At 26.3% G+C, this 23,148-nt stretch overlaps 1 protein-coding gene across 2 annotated transcripts in view; it reads left to right on the top strand.

Moving 5' to 3' along the window:
* LOC129976676 (transcription-associated protein 1-like) overlaps positions 1–23,148 on the top strand; it is a 273,583-nt gene that overhangs the window by 207,130 nt on the left and 43,305 nt on the right. For both annotated transcript variants that reach the window (XM_056090373.1, XM_056090371.1), the window contains 5 exons: positions 9,918–10,255; positions 13,857–13,911; positions 16,072–16,254; positions 19,815–20,164; positions 22,889–22,982. In XM_056090373.1, the coding sequence (XP_055946348.1) occupies positions 9,918–10,255; positions 13,857–13,911; positions 16,072–16,254; positions 19,815–20,164; positions 22,889–22,982 (1,020 nt within the window). The remainder of the gene's footprint in view (positions 1–9,917; positions 10,256–13,856; positions 13,912–16,071; positions 16,255–19,814; positions 20,165–22,888; positions 22,983–23,148) is intronic.

The raw sequence follows: 23,148 nt of genomic DNA, 5'->3' as shown, positions 1-23,148 counted from the left end.
CGACAGAAAAAAACGCAAAAATGCAGGGAAATTTTAAAATTTTCATAAAACCAAGGAAGATACATGGAATTTTAAGTTTCTTAATTTTATTTCCTGTCTAAAAAATACCAATCTCTAAAGATTACAAGATCGTAGTCATAGCTTCCGAAGCGAATCAATACCGTTTGCGATTGTGTAAGGTGGAAACTCGCCCCTTTTCTACTCTCCCCCTTTTTTTCTATATAGATCAGTCCAATTTCGATTTGAAAGACAATTGCTCTTTTTCTATGAGATTTCTGAATTGCAACTAATTAGAATGTGCGAGACTTCTGCAACTGTGCAAAAGAATACATTTATCTGGCGGGATTAGCAACATTCAAATCGGTGGAAGCAGTTCTGTGATGTTTAGTCTACCATACTTGAATTTATTGAACGTTTATTTATTATTTAAGAAAATATGAGCTTATTCAAAGTAGATTAGACAAACTTTTTAAAACAATGAATTTCACAAAATCCATATTTAATATGAATTGGTCATATAAAAAAAAATTCAATCCTGATTTTACTGAATGCATTCAGGAAGTTCTGCAAAATCCATTTGTTGCATACTACTCATTTTGTAAGAAGATAATAAACGTAAGTAAATATGAAAAAACAGGCATCCACTAGCCATACCAAAAGAGGGAAATACGCAAGATTGCTTGCCAGTTCAAAAGAGTCATCATTGATATTGGATATAGTATCTTAATGGAATACACGGAAAGATGACACTTCAAATTTATTGTCGAAAAATAAACCGATTGTGAACATATTTAGTTCAAAAATAATCATTTAATGCATAATTTTTATTGGAATTTTTACTATTAAAACTTTTTGTGTCACTTTCGTCCTTTAATGTCTTCAAAGATGCTTTGGAAATATTTTCACATATATTCACTAAAATTGAAATAACTAAAATAATATATATTAGGCTGTACACAAATGTTGTATCTTATTAACTTTATGAAACTGATTGCTGAAAAATCTACAGAAGTTGATGCTCAAATAAATAAATTAACAAAAATAAATAAATAATTTTTTTAAAAGTAAAGTTGCTTTGTAATTAGTGCTTTTTGTATCATTTATCCCCTAATCATTTTTTTATCATTAAGTAATTATTAAATGTTATTTAATAACATTTGTTATCATTATAATGAAAATGTTTTGTCTGTTATTACACCCGAGTCCTTAATTTTGCATGACTTACATTTAAGGAGCATGAAAAGTAATATATCCCACCCTTTTAATTTATAAATTTTGACTTGGTAAATTCTAGATAATAATTAGATTTTTTTTTTTTTTTGCATGTATGTAAATGTGTGTGTGTGTGTGTGTGTGTGTGTGTGTGTGTGTGTGTGTGTGTGTGTGTGTGTGTGTGTGTGTGTGTGTGTGTGTGTGCCATTCGCCGGAAATTGGAGGCCGGAAATGTGCACCTTAAAGCTTTCTTTTTTTTTTATTTATTGGAAAATTAATTGAAATTTCGACATTTTTCGCAATAACTTCCAAAAATATCATCGCATAAAAAGTGATTTTTACGTCAAGGTAAAGTTCAAAAAATAATCTTTTCCGTGATACTACTGATACTACTACTTCCGTGATACTTTCCGTTAACCTGTAAATTAAATTTCTATTTTTAATGATTTTTTTTAAAAAAAAAATTTAATATTTTTCAACAATTTAATTTGCAATAAATAAAAATAAAATCTAAGCTGCCCGAACAAGTTGTGCGTCAATGGGGGAAAGTTAGCATTTATCAATGTTTATTGCTATCAATAAATGCTCTAATAAATTATGATTGTTTAGCTTTTATTTACATTCTCTGCTCTGCGAATCATGTTTAATAAAATATTCTTGAGATGCTTATATCTTAAATAAAAGAAGTTGCACTCCAATCAACTAAATCAATCACTACAGCTGACCAGTCTATGAAAATGTGAATATCACGATGTTATAAAAAGGAGCGATTTCATATTACTTCATCGACCATCTCTAAGAAGCCAATCAGCTTCCAGGATTTTGCAAGAGAGATTAGCCCAGATTATAAAAATATTGATTGTTCTAAAATTTACTATTCAAAACTTAATAAATCGGTCAGATTTGAACACAAAAGATAGATACGTTTATTCATTTATTAATTTTGTCAAGAATATTTTGCAGAATATGATTCCTTAGTACCAAAAGATTGTCTAAAATTTAAACTTCATAACTTTTTAAGTATATTTATAAACTGAGAAAATAAAATATTATTATTTACATCATTTAAATCCTTCTGAAAATAAAACTGAATTTTACGATAAATGCGTGAAATTTTCGTTGAATAGTTCTTTGAGATATTAAATAAATTATGAAAATTATTCTGTAGTTCATATAAGACTTCAATGCCTAACAATTTTGCTTTCAGTTCTCACACATACGCACATGCACTCAAGCACACATTGTAAAAAAGACATACTTGGTTTCAATAAAAAAAAAAAGTCTTTAATTACAGTTTCATCATTTCCACTTTAATTTAAAATTGAATTTCATGGACACTGATAGAAAATTAGCGATATGTAGTACAAATAACAGAATAGCTTAAGGCCTACATTTCTTGCATAGCTTAAGGCATAAATGAATTAAATGACTATCAAAATTTGAAGCTCGAAAATATTTCGCTGAAAAACCTATTATTAAGTCAAGTTACATAAAATATTTATTTGAAAATTTTAGCAAGCATTAATGCTGGCAAACCGGCTGGTCGCCAAAGACGGCTATTCTTGAATATATGTGCAGGGAAAAAACACAGGGGATTTTTTTTTTTTCGTTTTGAGTGGCAACCCTGATTAATAAAAAAAATATTCAAAATTATAATTAAAAATTAATCACAATTTTAAAGTTTTCCCATAAGAACTCTAAGGCATATTATTACAAAAGAAACATTTTCACACTATCTTTAAGTTTTGAAAAAATTAACTTTTTAATACTATGAATTTTATTTTTGTATAATTTTTTTCTCTTATTTTAAAGCATTTATTTAAATTTTGAAAACATTTTAAACTATATTTTGCAACAATATTTTTCATTGTTTTAGTGATTGGATTCATATCCGTACACATTGCATCAGTATTGTGTTATATATCTGTGCTTGTTTTTGTATTATCACTGCTATGTAATCAAACTAAACTTTTTAAAAATAAAGTAATCAAACCTGCAACGTTATCATGCTTAGGGATTACAATATCGGGATTTTGAGCCATTTGTACAATTTTGTAACACCGGTATTCACAAGTTTAAATACCGTTTTTTCGGTATTTACTAGAAATTTTTTAAATTGTCTCCACTATATGTTTAGGGATCGTAAAATATTATACGTTTTTGTTTTTATGTCTCCTTAACGGGCGAAATTAATTAGACTGTGAATACAAAGTTGCATTGTGCAATCAAGAGAAGTGATAAAATACTATTTCACAACGGATTGAAAAACCTTCCGCACTTTTGCGCATGCGTTAGGAATGAGTTTAATTCGACAAAATAGGAGTGAGAGGAAAGATGAAAGGAGGACATGTTTACATTTAACAATGAAGACTCGCGGTTTTATGAGACGTAAACATTACAGATAATTAGTAATACAGAAGGAAAAAGGTACTAATGCACAGTAAAATATTTCAGAGCAATTTTTATTTAATACTAGCCGCCTTAGGAAATCTTAATGCTGGTTAAAATTTTAATAATTAACTATCCTATGTAATTCCTACTTTAATAGCTTCTTCATTAAAATATTTTAAAACTTCGAATTTCAATTCACTCAGAATATTATAAAGGTCTTCAGTCATAACGTAATCTGTATCTCTGCAATTTTCTGTTAGCTCCCGTAGAATTTATGCTTTAAATTAAAGTTGAAAGGATTAATCTGCAATTAATATAATAATATTTTTTACTAAAACAAAGCTTTTTTTTTTTTTTTTTTTTGTAATATGATTACTGAAAACAGAGCCACTGAGCATTTAAACCTTATGGGCACTAAAGAATATCTTTCTTAATTTATGTAATATCTCAAGAATTTGTCAACAAAATTTTTTTCAGATTCATCTTGAGCAGGTATATTAATTAACAATGTTTAATTTTAAATGCATCAAACATTAAGAAAATAAACAGAATCGTTTAAAATAATCGGTCGAAAACAGGTTAAAAAAGTTGCTTAAAAAACGATGAATTTAAACTAACATAAATACAATTTAATTACAAAAGCATACAACTAACCTAAAAATAATTTAAATCGAATCCGCTTCCGTTGAAATGTAAACAATCAGAATACAATGCGCATGCGTGAATTTTCAACGCCAATTACGGTAACGCAAATGCGTGAATTTTTCTACGCCAGTTGGGGTAACGCTATGTAGATTAGAAATTATTAATTTCCTTTAATCTGTTTTATTTTAATTCAAAAGTACTTCAGAATGAATCTGAAAGATCGATTCATTAACAATGTTTAATTTTAAATGCATAAAACATTAAGAAAATAAACAGAATCGTTTGAAATAATCGGCCTAACATATAAATAACATATAAATCCACCCCGTAAATAGGGTACAAGAGACGCACCCTTGGTTTAAAATCACTGACTTCTAAAGTTAGTGGGCTTATCTATGACAAGTGCCATTAGAAGCCGCAATAGCATAAAACTGGCTGTTCAGGCATTATGTCGGAGAGATTCTAATTTATTAACAGCTAATGCAACAATAAATTTCATGTTGCAGTCACTTAAAGAACAGCACACGTCGCTGTTCAAGACCTGCTGTTCTTTCAGTAATGTAATATACAAGAATTTCAATGTAATATACAAGAATTATATATTACATTGAAAAATCGCGAGAAGAAGGGTATACCGAAATAGAAAATGTCTTACGGTATTTAAATAATTATAATGATTTTAAAAATGAAAAAGAAGAAAAGAGATTAACCGATTCAAATCTGCTCTAGTGTATAGTTTTCTTAAAAATTTTAACCCACATACCTATCCACATTCTGAAGAATTCTTTACAGTTATCGAAGATTATGATGTCACTAATGTCGATAGTGAAAAAGAATCGTCTCTTGAACAAAAATTAGAATTGGCGATAAATAAAAAAAATTTCAACAAACCAAAATACAATACAGAAATCAACTTTATCCGAAATTATCCGACGAGAAATCGTTTTATTTGAAGATGAGGGATTTAGATGTAAATACTTGGAAAAAGTATATCGCGCGTGTTGCTAACAGTACCAACAACTAGCGTAGATGCCGAAAGAGCGTTTTCAACTGCTGATAATTTTTGCACAAAATTATGTTCGAGGCTTAATGACAGTACAATTGATGCATTATGTTTTTTAAGATCACATTTAAAAAATTTGTAATAGTATCACAGACTGAATAGTGATATTTACACTTTTTTGTGATTTAAATAAATAAGATGTTCCTTTACTTTTTTGTGACTCTTGATATACTGTTATAATTTATAAGTTACAAATTATTCTTGTGATATTTACACTCTTGAATAAAACTGGCAAATAAAACAAACATCTGTGTTTTCTTATCTTTTCTTTAATTCTACTACCAGTATTAAAACCAGTATCCCAGTATTAAGATCTAAAAGAAACAAAATATCGGTATTGAACTTTTGGTCCGATATTGCAATCCCTAATCATGCTCTAATGTTTTGGACAAGAGTTTTGAATCATCTTTATTATCATTATTTTTATAATAGAGGATGAAGTATCTGTTTCTATATAAATGATTATATTTCACCAAATTTATCTGGTTAAATATTTGTTGATTATAATGAGCGAATATTTGTTGATTATAATGAGAGACTAAGATATACACAACTGCCAAACATTCTAGAGAATCAAAATATTTGATATAACACTTTTATTTCTACATTTCAAAATAATAAAAAATATAATATGTTCAGATATAAAGACATATTTAACATATAATATATGCTAAAAGATGATTAATCAGAAACTAATTCAAAATTAGATTTTTGAGAAAAATGACTGTTGAATTCTGCTAAAAAAAATATTTAGTATTTAAAATCCATTTGCAAAAAATCATAAGTCAAAATGTATTGGGCTTTTTATTGGATAGTTGTAGTTTGAAATATCAATTAGATTTGGAGATAACATCTGTATAAATATTTTTTGGATCATTAATACAAATTTACTAATGCACTTTTTAATTCATTTGAAGCTAATTAAAAAAAGTAAACTAATGATGATGATTTTTAAGTTTGTATTCTTGTTTGTATTACATCCCTAAGTGATGCACAGTAAATTTTAATTTTCAAAAGCACAAGAACTTGAAGATGCATCTTAGTTGTACAGTTTGGGGAAATAAAATCTGAAAATGTTTGTACCTATGAGCTAGTTTATTTGCATTGATAATTACTTCACTAAAAATATATGATAAGCAAATAATTAATACTGTGTACCTAAATACTATATTTTCTTTTACCCACTTTTCCTGCAGCACTGATTGCATCTAGTTGTTCTATATGTATGTAAAAAAAGTGAATCATTCTCACTTCTTAGTTGTTGATTTTATATTCAACCTTTAGAGATTTTAGTTGAATTAATTTTACTATTCTAAAGAACCCAGATAAAAACACTTTCAGTATCAGCAATCAGAATATAGAAATAAAAACTTTTGGGAATCCATCTTGTTGCATATAATTAGCCATGACAGAAGCATGGAATTTCTATTTCATATTAGCTTACAAATTAGCAATATCAAGGGAAAGCAATGCAATCTTTAGATTTTTGCTTTAATTGAAAAATTTGGCCATTCTATTTTATTATTCTTGATGATTTGAAAGGTAAATTTTTAAAGGCTTGTAGAGCAAAGAAATTGCATGTCAACAATAATTTTTATAATAATTGGAATTGAAAAATCATCAGTGGCTTGACAAATTACTAAAAATTTGGCTGCAAAAATGGAAATTTTTAAAAGGTTTTAAATTTGTTCTTTATTTGTTTTTAAATAAAAGTATTTTGAAGAATCAAACTAAAAATCAGTAAAAAATATTAAGATACGAAAAAAAAAATGAGGCCACACAGTGAAAAAAAAATTGCAACAGCTTTAAAATATTTTTTTTTCTTTAATCATGCTCAAAAGCTTTTATGTAATAAATTCAACTCAAACTGAACTTTAAAAAAAAGCTGCATAACAAAATCATTAGTAAAATTTACCAAAGAAAATATGAACTATTTTAAAAAGTGCACGATTGACAATAGTTATTCAACAAAAAAGAGGCATAAAACTTCTGAAATTTTATGCCTCTTTTTTGTTGAATGGAAATGGAAATTTTTAAAAGGTTTTAAATTTGTTCTTTATTTGTTTTTAAATAAAAGTATTTTGAAGAATCAAACTAAAAACCAGTAAAAAATATTAAGATATGAAAAAAAAAAAATGAGGCCACACAGTGAAAAAAAAATTGCAACAGCTTTAAAAGATTTTTTTTTCTTCTTTAATCATGCTCAAAAGCTTTTATGTAATAAATTCAACTCAAACTGAACTTTAAAAAAAAGCTGCATAACAAAATCATTAGTAAAATTTACCGAAGAAAATATGAACTATTTGAAAAAGTGCATGATTGACAATAGTTATTCAACAAAAAAGAGGCATAAAATTTCTTTGCAACAAAGAGATTCTTATAAAAAAAAATGTTTAAATTAATTTTTAGAAATTGATTAAAATTTAAGGAATAGTCATTTAGAAATGAAATTTATGCCATTAAAATCTTTTTAATTTATAAAGTGGTGCAAAAATAATCTTTGTGCAATGAATTGTTCAGGAGTTATGGTGGGAAAGCATACATCTCTTGTTTCACCCCCTCTCGAAGGTTATTTTTTAATAGGACAATAAATCCTCCTTGGTGCTAAGGAATCTGCATGCCAAATTTCATTTGAATGCATAAAGGGATGTGGAATTATAAAAGCATAAAATCTAATAATTAATTTAAATGTAACTCACAAATATTATAATAGTTGTAGATGTGTTTTACTATTTTTGAAAAAAAATTTTATTGATGGCAATAGTTCCCCCACCCCAAAGAGATTTTTTTTTAAAAATTATGACTGGAATTGGAAAAATTAACATTTTGTTATTCATATTTTTAAAAAAATTCTATTGCCAACCATATAAAGAAAAGAAAATCTTTTTCAAAAATAGCAAACTAGATCTACAGTTCTAATTTTTTGGAGTTACATTTAATTATTTTTATTTATATATTACATTTACTCCCCTATACAATAGCAGAAATGCTATATGGAGAAAATATAAAAATCCGTGGGAAATTTTTTGAATCCAAAATAAATCATATAATACCTAAAACTTTTTTAAATAACTTACAAAAGTATATAGAAATAATCAAACCTATAAAGACTCAACAAAAAAGTATTCCCAAAATATTTGAACATAAAGATTTAAGATCATCTTATATTTTTCTACGCATTGATAGAGTTTGGAAGTAACTTGAGCCCTCATATGAAGGTCATTATCTTGTTTTTCATTGTTCATCAAGATATTTTATTCTTAGGGTAAAAAATAGAGACGTAAATGCTGTGGTAGACAGTCAGCATATATTCTACAACAACAACTTACTGAGCAAGGAAAACTCGCAGCTCCAAATTCTATGCCATTTGAGATTTAACCCAGTTCAACAGTGGCACAATATTTATATTTTTATAGTAATTTCGTTATTATTTGGATGTTAGCCTCCTATTATTTATTTCTAATGTTAACATTCATTACTGTTAGAGGAATAAATGTAATGGCATAAAACATAAATAATTAATTTAATTATAACTCATTACAATATTATAATAATTGTAGATATGTTTTGCTATTTTTGAAATAGTTTTTTTTCCCCCTGTTCTTCTTTTTATCGTTGGCAATAGCCATACCCACCCCCTAAAAAAAAGAATTTTTAAAAAATATTATGACTGGAAATTCAAAAATTATGATTGATTTTACAGTTTTGTTATTATCTTAGTAAAACATCATTAAAGTTAATAGTTTAGGTATGAATCCTGTTATGTTACTTAGCCCAGAAGCCAACAGAATTGTTTAAGATTCAAACATGCAAAGAAACAAATGGGATATCAATTAAATATAGAGAGATTAATACATAACATATTGCAGTTGTGTGAATAAAAATCAAAACTTTAGAACATGGAGATAATCCATTTTGTAACAATTTGTTTATATCATTAGTGCCATTTACAAAATTCATTCTTTTAAAATATATTAAGAAATAAGTTTGGTCCATTTTAAATCGTTCTATAGTAGCCATAAAGTTTATCAAAAATTGTATTTAATATTTTTGCTACAAGCACGACTTTAATTTTAACAACTAAAGCAATGAAAAATATTGTTTTAAAATATTTTTACATTTATTAAAATTAGAGGAAAAAATATATAGAAATAAAATTGTTATCATTGAAAAGCTAATTTTTTAAATTTAAATTTGATATAAAATGGCATTTGTGAAAATATGTGTTCCAAATGTGTTTAGGAAAAGTGCTAAAAGTCCAATTTTTTTTTAAAATCAGAAATCGTTTTTGATAAAAATTTCTGAGAAATAATTAGGTATCAAATTTGTTAGCTCTATGTCAAATGGAGTCCTGTAGAATGGTTTAAACACATTTTTTTTATCACATTTGTTGCATGATGTAATTTGATAACAATATGCCAACTTATAAACATTATCTTGTTAAAATTAGTAAAATTAATTGAAGATTCAGTCTTAACTTTAAATGTCACTGATACTTAATTGTTTCCTGTTTTATATGAATTAATTGTATTGTTTGTTTGTTTCTACTGTCTATGCTTTTTTTTATAATCTTTTACTTTCTAATTTATTTTTATTAACCTTTTAGTCTGCTGGAAAGTTTCCTGATTTGCTAAAGAAGATTTATTTAAAATTAGAAGATTTTGTTTTGGAAAATAATTCGGCAGATATTTTTCCAAATTATGAAACTTATTTGCGATTGCTCTTGAAAGCCTACTTTGATATGGAAGATCAAGACCATCTTATTGGTTTTCAACACCAATATTCAAAATGCCCTGCATTGCATACCGGCATGTTATATCATAGTCTAGGGGACTTACGTGAAGGACTGGATGAATACCAAGTTGCTCGGGAAAGATTGCTTGAAATGAAGAAAACTGAATTTATCAGAGGTGAAGATGAAGTCCTGCAATCATATAGAGAAAAGTATGTTAATTTCCATGAAAGTAAATTTATAAAAATGCATTAAACTCGCAGTAATCTGGCTGATCAGATTAAAAATCTGGTGAATTAAAGAAGGATGCAAATTTGCAAAGCTCCATTTTAAAATACACATATTAATAGCAAAATCTATATTTATCACCCAAAAATGCAAAATTATATTGAAAATTATGCTATTTATAATCAACTAGCCATACTTGGGGATTAACTTGTTTGAAAGAAATATTAGCTTTCTTAAAATTAAACTATTAATATGGATTTTATGGAATTAATCAGGTTGCTGTAATTTACCATGCATGAAAATTAAAACTGCATATGATATTGAATAAAAATGGATGCGGAAATCCTACTTTGAAATTAATATCCAAAGACAAAAACTTTTTGTCTTAACTTTAACATAAACATTAAAAAAACATGGCATTAAAAAGCACCTGAATGAATTTTTTAATGGAATGATGGAATTGCTTTGAATGTCGCTTTGTAATAAGAATATTGTTACAGATTGTGTGTCTTTTTGAAATTAGAAAAGAAATTTTATAAGTATAATTAGCTTATTAAAAGAAAGTTTTTTTGCTTTTAAGGTAGAATAAAAATCATTTTCATGAAATAACATTTTTAGAAGATATAGTTTAAAAACTTGATTATTCTTTAATTAATTTTCTGACTTTGAAAATTTGATTAAGACTTTCTACTTGCTTTGAAAAACTTAAGTGCTAAATTTCTTCAAGATTGGACAAAAACTAAATTTATCTAAATACCATAGACACACATTTATCTTTATGCAGATATAAACATTACAAAAAATAATTCAAAGCATTAACAACAACTTATTACTTATGTCGCTCCAAGAACACTGATATGTTCTTGCAGTGATTAAAACACCTTTTTTTCATCCTGCTGAAAATGCCAGACCTTGGTTAGATTGCTGAGATTCTGTAGTTGTATTCATGCAGCTCTGGTGCTGAATGATACTACTTCCTTTTTTTGTGTGCGTCTTTTATGAGCATGTTTCAATTTTGCTAGAACATTATTAATTATATTTTCATTATTTCCAAATTTACTTTAAACTTCAAATTTAAGTTGATTGTAATTTATTCTAACCTTTTGCATATTGTTAAATCTATTTTGCATTTCTATTTAGCTAATTTCATTGCATGTTTGTGTAATGAAGACTACTGTTCAGGGATTTGTTTCTTCATAATAAAAAGTAAAATAGAGATTATAAAAGAATTTGTTAGACTTTTACAAACCTCATGGATTTAAAATTGTATAATTCTAAAGTTAGTAAATATAAGTCTTTTAGTAAATAATAATAAAGTTGCAGTGATTTTGGCACTAAATACTTGTTTGGGAGATACCAAGCCTGGAAGCCTTTGTGCTATAAAACACCACAAAGCCAACCAGCCAAGTCTGGAACCTTTGTGAAGATTCATTCTCGAGATATAAGGAAATTTCTAGAAAATTTAATGTTTCATAGTCTAAAATTGTAAGGAGTTTAATTTCAAAGTTAAACAAGCTATTGAATGCGGCAAAACTTAGTGAATTCTTAGTGATTAGAATTCTGTAGTGATTGAGTTTTCTGTTATATAAACATAAATGTGACTTTTTACTGTATATTGAGTTATTTTAATTCAAAAAACTTGCGCCATCTTTAGAACTTTCTTAGTGAAAAGCAATTCACAGGGCAATTATAGGAAAAGCTATGTTAATTATTTTTCTATTAAGGATATTGAGTAATGAAATCATTTCTCAGTTATGTTATCCATATTTGGAAATATGTTACGTTTTACTGATGAAAAATAAAATCTTAGCCCAGATATATTTCTCATATGATTTTAATGTAATGCAAGATAACCTCATTATGAACTTGTTTGTATCCCATAAACAGAGTAGATGTAAAGTATCTAAAATTGTATAGTTTAAATATTTATCCAAATTTAAAGTGTAATAAAGCTTTACTAAAAGAATAATCAAGCTAACTACAAGTGTTTTAATTTATATCTGATTCAACAAGTAATCCTAGTTACTGAATGTTCTAGTTGCCAAAGGAAGCTAGCATAGAGTTGCTTACACTAATTTTCAAAAAAGAATGAATAGACCAGATTGCTGTATTATTATTATTGTTTTATTTTTAATATTCCCATTAAAGTTTTATATCAGCATTGAATTTTGATATATACTTTCTGAAGGAATACAAAAGTTGGCTACAAATTGTTAATTGTTTTCAATTGAAAATGATTTTTTTTTTTTCAAATATACCCAACATTGTTTGAGAATACAATCTTTTCATGAACATTGTTTTTAATATAAAAATTCTTTTTGTGTAAAATATTAAAGAAGAATTTTCAAAAAATTATGGTAGGTGTTTAGTTCAAAATCTTAATGTTAATGCAGCAATGTTAATATTGTAATGTTCAAAGTCTTAATGTTAATTTTTTAAAAAAAAAAATTAACCAGAATTTTTTTTAAATGCACAAAATTGAAAATGGCATCATTGAAAAAAAATGAATTTTATTAAAAAATTTTATTGTATGGGGGTATAATTTTTTTGAATTAATTTTCCCCAAAATTTGTATGGAAAAAAACACGAAATTTGGTTAATTTCTCACAATCTGAAGTGGCTGCTATTTGATGTACATCTGTTTCATTTACTTGCAAGATCTTTAGATTCCTGGCTTTCGTTTCTGCTTACTTTTAGACATTATTAAAGCAGTACATTGAAACTAATTAAAACTTAGCATTATTAAAATTAAAATATTTTTTAACAAATAATGATAGAGTAATTCAAAGTTAACATTAATTTTTTTGCATATAATTTTTTTTAAATTAATAACTGTCAGAAAAAAAATATTGTGCAAAAATGAAGCTGACATAACTGAAATGGTAAAATTTTGGTTTTTTATGGTGGAAAGGAAATATAAAATATTTCATATAAAATATTTGTTCTGTAGAAAAGGATAAAATTTAAGTTATTAACTTAATTGAGTATTTCTTTGCATTTTCACTTCGAAAAGCTTTGTTTTATCTCAATGAACAAATGTGCAAATTTTGGTTGAAATTGGCTCATTCCTTTAGGAGATTATATGGAACATATATGCACAGTATGCCACATAATGATTTTTATTGATAATAAGTTGTTTAATTCATTCACTGTATATGTTTTTTTAATAAAAATGTTATTATGCTATAAGAAAAGTTGAATTTTATGTGTTTTATTGATATGGAAAAATTAATTAATGTTTAATTTATTTGTTTTTTGAGATATTTTAAATATTTGGGTGCTTTTTTATGTGTGTGTGGTCATTTCTGCATACTATTTTACTGACTGTGGCAAAATATTTTACAGTTACTATTGCACTGTTTATTTTTTTAATATAATTTGAAATTGTGTTATATTTAAAAAATATAAGCTTTGTTATGATGCATAATTCAATGTAATAAATAATAAGATCCATGAAGGAATTTTAAAGAGTTATACATATTACATTAATTAAATTGGTTGCTATCTATAATTTGATTTGTTTTCATTGTACTTTAAAAAAATGTGATGCTAAAGAAAAAATGATTTACTTTTTTCATTCAATAGATGTAGGAAAGTTTTAGAAAGTTGGAATAAATTAGAAAAAGGAGATGAAGTAAAGGTAACTTGAAATATGTCTTTTCAACCATCTTTTTTATTTATTTATTTTGTGGATACAGTTTAATTATAATTATGTAGTAAACTCTTAATTTTCTGTGATGTGGGCATTCAGTTTGATTTGAAGATATTTAATGAATTTGAATTCCCAAAATTTTTTATGTTTGTCATGCATTTCTTCATGTTTTTTGCCTGTTTTTATCTTAGTATATGGAAATAATTGCATAAATCATTGTTTCTGAACCATTAATTTTATGTCAAAAACTATATAACGTATAATTTATATAGAAACCCAAGTTCAGATGTTTGTCCTGGGTAGAATCAGTTTTGCTAGGCATTCTTTAGTTTCTGTTGAATCAAAATAGCCATATCTATCCAAAGTACAACAAATTCAGCATTTTGCGATGGCAAATAAATATGTTTGATTAGGTCAGATATTTTTTATATGTTAGTGGTAAGATAAAGCTAATGCATGAAATTATTATGTAGAATTAAACTTGGTATTCGTATTGCCACATATATAGGGTCTTTTTTTCCTTTGTCATTTCTCTTTTGTTAAAATTTTTTAATAATTTCACAAAACCTATAGTTGTTACTTGTATCATTTTTATGAATGGTTTAGAAATGAAGGATAAGAGCAATTATTAATAGCACAGAAATAGCATTAACGATCATAGCGTGCTCAGAGATATTTGTATGGCGCAGATTGAACTCCCTGAGTATTCATTTATCAGATAATGCAACTTTTGTCCCAACCTAGGCTTGTATTACTACTTTGTTGGTCTAAATCTTTAGCTGAAATTAATTAAAACTTCAAAAATAAATTATTGACTTTAAAAGTATTTTCCTTAATTCAAGTATTATTTGATATTTTAAAAAAATTAAATTTTAAACATAATTTTTTTAGGTGTTCGTGATTTCTTTATTATGATCATTTTCTGTTCCATACCTATTTCTACCCCTACCATATCCACAACTATAATATTCTCATGTAAAAATGACCTTTTAATAAGGCAAGATTACGCGAAAACTAGGCGATTCATTCTTTAATTCATTGGTTTGGTTAGAAATACTTTTTGTGTTCTTGGTATCCAAAGTGTACTTGCGGAAAGGCCACCGAAAAGGAACTTGGGCTCTCTCCTGGGAATGTCTTTTCTTGTTGAATATTGATAATTTGTCTTAATGAACAAGATTTCATTTTCATAAAAGACAATCTTTCATTTACAAATATAATTCAAAAAAGAAAGTGTAAAGTGTGTTTATAAACACTATGTTTACTACCACACAAACTCAGTGTTAATAAACACTACATTTTTAATGCACAAATTTTAATTAGAAAATGACTTCATAATGCTATGCATAATTTTATTCTCATTTATGTAGTATAAAAGTTTTAAAAATTCAGAACATCTGTATTATGATTAGAGGGATCGGTTAAAATTGAATGACATGATTGCACTTTGCCTCTAGATTTAGGCTTGTTTATGACTATGAGAGAATATGAGCACAAGCAATAGAAGCTGAGGTAGGTGGAGATCTTGAGATTGTTTCCTAGATCATGAAAATAATAATTTTCAAAATCGCATTTGTATCTGAAATATAATTAATTCATTTATGCAAAAGGTGCATTCATATATACGATTAACTTCTCTTTTTTTTTTTTTTTTTGTTAGAAAATAAAATAAAATCATGGATAATTGTCATACAATTTGGATCAAAATTTGTCTAATATATTTTTCTATTTTAAAAAGAGTGGTTATGATGAAACGATAATTAATTTGTACTTACTAATTCCAAAAGATTTTCTCAATGCAATATTTAGTTTTAAAAAAAAATTTTTAAACCAATCCCAGATTTTGTTTTGAAGAAACTTTGGTTGTTTTCATTTATCTTAAGATTTAATGTTAATGGTGACAGTTATATTGATGCAAGATTTCTTCAAATAATAATGCAATTTTCTATATTATCACAATAATATTATTTGATTGTTATTCATATCTTTTAATTTGCTATTTGATTAATTAATTTATTAATTATGTATGGTTTTAATTAGTTATTTGTTAGTTGAGTAGTTAAATTTTAAGGGGGAAAAAACGAATTTTTCAATTTAAATATTAAAACAGCTGTATATTTTTTAAACAATTATTTTTTTTTTAATAAACAGGAAATTTTACCTGAAAATGAGGTTTTGAAAAAATGCAAGTATTTGCACAAGATATTTCAAGAAAATATCTTACCACTCACTGATATTTCTACAAGAATAACTGAGTTGTCAGATTGTTGTAGAGCAGAAGTGAAATATTTGTCTCCCTGCCTTTTTACTCCAAACCACTTACCTTTATTGCAAGTAAGTAATCAACATTTTTAAATATATATATTTTGTTGTAAAAAAAGACTCCCAAATTGTCTCATCAATTTTTGGTGGGTCGTGACAGGGATTTGAATATATTTATATACATCTTTACATGATTTGCCAAAATGTAATGTCGGGAAATTTTAACTTAAATTCATTCATTTAAGTTTTCTTTAAAATTCAGAGATCCTCATAATGGCAATTGAGTCATTTTAAAAATAGAACTAGGGAATTTATTTTAATATAAAATGCTAACAACTTGTGACATTAAAGGAAGAAAACAACACCCATAATGCCTTTTTCCTACTAATAGGTGCATCAACTATGTAAGAACGTCTATGCCTGTACGTTTTTTTGCAGGTATAGCAAATATAATAACCCTAAAATGTAGTGACTCAGATAAATGAAATTTGAGACTTAGTTTCAGCATTCAAAGTGTAGGTTTGTGTCAAATTTTGAACCAAATCTATTAAAGGGCTGCCCATTCTGTTGATCTGTACATTTTCATATATGTAAACATGATAATTGGAAAATGCAATGATTTATACAAATTAAATTTGGTATATGATCTTGTTACTAAAATTGAGTTGTTTGTATGTCAAACTTTAGTTTTATTGGTTGGGGAAAAAAACCTTCAAAATTGCATTTTCAGATTTCTTTATTATACTGTAAAGTACAGAATGCATATAAACAGCACTCTGAAACTAAAAATGTGAACACTAGCAATGTTGATGGGCGGATGGGGATGACGCCTTTTTAAAGGAGTATGCAATGAAGTTTCGAGAGACCCTTCTCACAAACACAAAAAAAGCATATAGACAAAATAGCATATCTAATTTGATATATTTAGGTCACTTTTTTTTTAATTATCGCATTTACTTGCTTTTAAAAGTACAGACTGGTTGGTTTTGTCTCAAATTTTGATAGCTGTCTATAATATAAATCTATGTACCAAATTTTATCTATCTCGCTTCCTTCATTTTATAGTCATCGTGTTAGCTTATATTCGAACAGACGGACTTTCAATGAACATATTTGGCTTTAATCTGCAAATTTGGTGTTAAGACCATATTTCAACCATCTATATCAAAGCATTTCTGAGTTATCTTTCTGACAGACAGACATTTTCCAAAATTGTGTTTTTTGAACTGAGGGAGCTGTAAAATATGAAGTTTCACCAAAAGCTTTACTTTACTTTTTCTATACTATGTATACGAGAAGGTTACAATATCACGAAAATTAGATGATAGATGGAATGGATATTTACTTTTTTAATAGTATTATAACGTTATAAAGGTGTCTCCATTAGGGAGGCTCATGTACAGGGATAAACAGAACTTGAACTAATTAAAATAATACGGCTTTAATGTCAGACAATTTGGTAGAATTTTGAATATGAGTTATAGAAAACGCTTTATCTGAAATCAAATAAAATCAGTACTCCTGGCGAACCAGCTGGTCGTCTCAGGTGACTAAAGAAATGAAGGAATTAGAAAATAAAATTAAACATTGTGGAAATGAAATGGAACAAGAAGTTACGATTTTAATAGCGTTATGATGTCATGGAAATTCATTACGATGGCTCATATACGTAATAAATAGAAAAGTAAGGCTATTGTATAACAGAACTGTAATATCTGTCATATTGTGATTGTAAAAAATACTTTGTTTAGACAATCATAAACATCAAGTTATACATAAGATGTTTGATAAAAATTAAGGTACTTAATTAATGGTAAGAGAATCAAAACTCGCCAAATGTAACACCAAAACAAATTGAGAGTAGAATCCTATGAGTGCACATCTAACTTACGAGAGAAAAATAAGCGTCTGTTTATGCTGTTTATATTAAAAGATACCACAATTGTTGATGTTAAAGATGGGAAAAAAAATGTCAAAATTATCGCTGACGAATCCACCTATCCTTCACTATTAATTAATAAGAACCAAAATTAGATACAACCAATATTCCACCAAAAATTTCAAAATATATGAAAGTGATTTTTATCATATTAACATCAATAAAGCGTAATCAATTTTTAATGATTATGTTTAATTAATGTTAACTCGGTTTGGTCATCCAAAACATGCCCAACTCTCAAACAGATAGATAAAGTAGGCAGACTGAAGGTATGTTTTTTTTTTAACTTAAATGAATGCTTAGTGATCCAAGCAAAGAGTTTTAATGAGAAAATTATTTTGTATGTATTTTAAATTATATATATGTAATGATATTTTAAAATATTTTTAACTTAATTAATTTCTTAACTTTTAGTTTAATTTAGCCCATATCAACTTCATTCTAAAATATTCTCTTATTTCCTGATCCCATTCCACTTTTTTTATTTAATTAATTCAATTGAAGATTTGTAAAAATGTTTAGGTCGGCGGTTCACGTCGGCGTTCCAAGTGAAGGGATAAAAAATTGCTGTCCTAAACAAATTTTAAAAGATTCCTATAATTCCCTTACCTAATTTGACACGTATAGGAAATCCCTATCAAAATTTGACAGTATGTAATCACGGAAATAAATTTTACATTAGCTTTTCATCATTTCGTTCTGTGTTAATGTGCTCATCACTTATGCTTGTACATAAATCATGCCTCCTGGAATGCAATAAAGCAAACTTAAAATTTTCAAAGTGTCTTCTCTCTGTCTTCAACGACGATTCTGCTTGAAATATTATGTGTTACATGTATATATTTAGAAATTGTCAAATATTTAGGCAGATTAATTAGGTGTAAATTTAAAAGAAATCTGGAAAAGATTTTTTATTGTTGTTTCTGAGAAATTATTTGAATTTGAAATTATCATTTTGCCTGTTTATTCTCTATGTCATTGTTGAAATTTTTACAAACATTAAAAAAAAAAAAATTAAGATATCCTCTGACCTCCTTTTGTTCTGCTAATTTGGATAGATTGTAGATGGTTGTTCATATTTTTTATGAAACTTTCTTATCATCTCAACTAAGTTCAACTTTCCAAAAAATAATGCAGATACTGTTATGTCAGGTTTTATCAGATATTCCCCACTGTATAAGATATAATTTTTATTGTAATTGTAAACATTTCTTCTAAATTCAACATTTTTAAAAATTTCAAATTGGTAAGGTTTTTTAAATGAAAAGTTTTCAATCACTATTTAAAATTTTATTATAACTCTCAATGCAATTAGTAAAATTTATACTCTTGTTTTATCACATGCAAAAAAAGACAATTAAATTGATATTGCATTCCTTAAAGTAAATGATTAAAAGTTTAAGTAAATAAAATCAAATAATAGGTTTCCTAAAAGTATATTATTGTTTACTTTAGAATTCAATTAATGTTTTGAATTCTTTTCATAGAAAAACAAAATATTCGTGATGCAAAAAGTAGATCCTTAAATGACATAAACTTATGCAAGTATTTTTTTTTTTTTAACAAAAAAGGAAAAAAATTTTTTTATATATTCTAACTTTTTTTGCTTTTATATTGTATCTCAAAATATGTTTAAATCCATTGTGTGTATAAATTATATTATCACATGTTTATTTATGCACTGTTTTTGCAGGTTGGAAAATATATTGATGAATTTGAGAAAGCTTACACTCTTCAAGAAAATATACAAGGAAATGTCGCAGATTTTGATTTCCCTAAAATAGGAAATATTTTTCAGTCATGGATGAATAACATGCCATCTGTCAAGGAGGATCTATGCTTTTGGGTAGACATTATTGTTCACCGGGTGAAACGAATTGAACTTTTTCAATCTTTTGTACTACACAAGCTTTCTCTGGAAGGTGATCGTTTGCAGAAAATGGAAAATGTATTAGAATTGACACATGACTTTTGCTTCAAATCTTTGGCTAAAGCATTTTATGCTCATGGGCTTCCAGATTTATCATTAAAATCATTGCAAAAGTGAGTATTAAAAGTAAAATTGCATTATAGTAAATTTTATTCTTCTATTTTTATTGAATAAATATTAAAATGTTTAATTTACTATTTTATTGAATTAAATTTTTGAAAAGATAAAGTCCTCCATTTCAAAATATTGATGACTCCAGTGTCTTTTGTCTCTATTAGAAATTGTACTCCAAGGAAAAAAAAATATTGAAATCATTATTATGAAATAGCATATAAGAGTATCATTTTTTAACACATTTCTATTCTTGTACAAATAAATCTCTACTTATTTCTTAAAATATTTTAAAATTATCAGTGCTTATTATTCATTAACATTTTAATTTTTAGACTGACTTGGGTAGTTCATAATTTTTTTCCCATATTTTTCATGCAGTTTCAATAATTTTAATGTTAAAATGAAAAGAGAAAACAACTGTTCTAATGAACCAACCACTTACAAATTCTATCATACTTTATTCAAAAGTTGTGTCTGAAATTTTCTTGAATTATTTTTTGTAATGATAGCTTCCTTAACAATGTAACTTAACTATCGATTAAAATTCTAAAATACTTTTATAAATCCAAATATTAATGGTTTATAGTATTTAGTGAAAATTATGATTCATATTAAATTTGTACCTCATATTAAATATCTTTAGAATCTGATTGACATAATTGCACATAATCAAAATTTTAATGAAAATTTCATGTCTTAATATTCAGAATTCTTTAGTTTGAATATTTATTAATCAAATTAATATAAAATTAAACATTATAGAATATTTAAACTTATCTGCACTCTTATATATTGATTATAATCCTGTATGATACCTGTAAATTCCTCTGGGAATACCTTATATGGAGAGAGATGAAAACCTTCTGGTAAGGTGGTTTGTTCTAACTTCCTCTGTAGGCACTATAATGTTGTTATCTTAGCCCATTGCTGATGATGAGTTTTATCTCTATATGAAAGGCTGGTAAATGAATTCATATAGAATTCTTCAAAATTTCTTAGGAAAAACAAGCAATTTTCAAAGTAATTAAAACTTTTTACATTAACATAATACTCCTTGAGAAGTCTTTGAAATATCCTGGCTCAAAAATTTTCTTAAAGGAGAAGGTTTCTGAAACCAAAAATTGGAAGTACAGCAATAACAAAACAAATTTGATAAAATTCAGTATGTAAATGTTATTAACCGTCTATCAAGAAAAAATATTCATCTTCCTTTTGTAGCTGAAAAAAAAATTGAGAATTGCAGCTTTAAAAAAATATTTCTGTTAAGATATGATTATATATTCATGATAAGATATTAAACTTATGCAGGTATTCAAAATCTCTGTTCTTGTCAAAATGGTATTTATTATCATCTCTATTACTTTCAGCAAAGTAAGAAATTTGTCGTGCTTCACACTTTTATTAAAATTTAAAAAAACCTTAGTAAATAAAAAAACTAGAAAATGAAATTAATTCTAAATAATCATTCAAATTTGAATTATTTAAAAAACTCTATATGATGAAATTCAAACTTATTTTATTGACTTTTTTAAATATGACAGTTTGTGAAAACACGCCAGATTTCTTAAATTTAGATGTTGAAAAATTGCAGCTAAATGATTTTCTCTCCTATGGTTTGAGTTCAGAAACTCCTTTTATTAAGAAACCAAAAAAGAAGGGAGATTTAGTGTAAATAAAAATATGGAGTTATGAAATCTAACAAAAAAAAGTTTTATGAGTTTCATGTAGCACTAAAAATTATTTGTGATTACATAAATAATTTAGATGGTAATTTTAAAAATGTTTGTTAGATAAAGAACTGCATGTCTCAACGGTGATTTCAACAGATGTAGTCAATATCTCAAAGAGGGGGGGGGGATCCAGAAATTTCTCATCAATATGTAGAGAAATATATTGATGAGTTTTCTATATCTGCTGCTATATTAATAAATTATATAATATAGGCAAAGTCAAAAATAGCTTAAGTAAAGTGGCAAAGAAAATAAATGTGATTTATTGAAAATGGGGAAAAAAAATCTTAAAAATAAAAAATAATCAAATGTAGTTAATAATAATTTTAAAAGAAATCTTTTGTAATTTATTGTTTATTTAAAATATATGCAAAATCATTAATTAATAACAATAAACATTCACAATGTATTAGGAAAAAATCTGTTTAAAAGGCTTCAAATGAGACTTTAAAAAATTGAATATATTTGAACATGAGAATAGGATCAAATAAATGAAATGTAATAGGGCCTGAAGTGCACTGGACAACCTTCAATTTTCTGAAGTTGCTGCTTTAAGATAAGTAAACAATTTATTTTATTTAAATATTTTCTTTAACTTTAATTGTATGTTTAAATTTAATTTCAACCAAACGAATATATGTTTTTTGGACATACTAAAAGCTGCTTCATAATAATTAAAATACAGCATGGTTTTGCATATACTGTGTGCTTAGTTATTTTACCAACAAAATTCTAGGAGGCTGGTTTTTTTTTTGTTTTTTTTTCCAAAGTTTGTACAATCCCACCCTGTGCTTGTTATTATGCCTCTTTGCCATCAATACAATGATGCTTTAATTTATGGAAATGATTGAATCATTCTATTCCACCAGTTTACTTTGGTAGAATAGTAATAATCCTTTTATGATTGTGAACCTTGAAATTTGGATCTTGTTATTTGATTCTAATTTGTCCATATATATTTTTTATTAATAGCGAATGCCTTTTTTTTTTCAGCTGTAAAAATACCAAAATGGATGATGAATTTATGGAGTTGTATGTAGAATCTCATTTATTACAAATGAAATTATGTAAAGACGATCTAAAAAGGGTAAATTATTTGTTGCTGTCTTTTTTAATTTTTGTATTGCACATCACTTTTAAAAATTTGAAACTATTTGTGAATATTAACAATACTTGGAAAATTTATCTAAATAATATCTTTTTTAAACCATTGATAACCTTTTATAGGTAAAGAACAATTTGCTATAAAAAGT

Source organism: Argiope bruennichi, chromosome 7, assembly GCF_947563725.1.
Source record: "Argiope bruennichi chromosome 7, qqArgBrue1.1, whole genome shotgun sequence".
Lineage (NCBI taxonomy): Eukaryota > Metazoa > Arthropoda > Arachnida > Araneae > Araneidae > Argiope > Argiope bruennichi.
The sequence above is the reverse complement of the archived record's forward strand: the minus strand, read 5'-3'. Positions and strand labels throughout refer to the sequence as shown.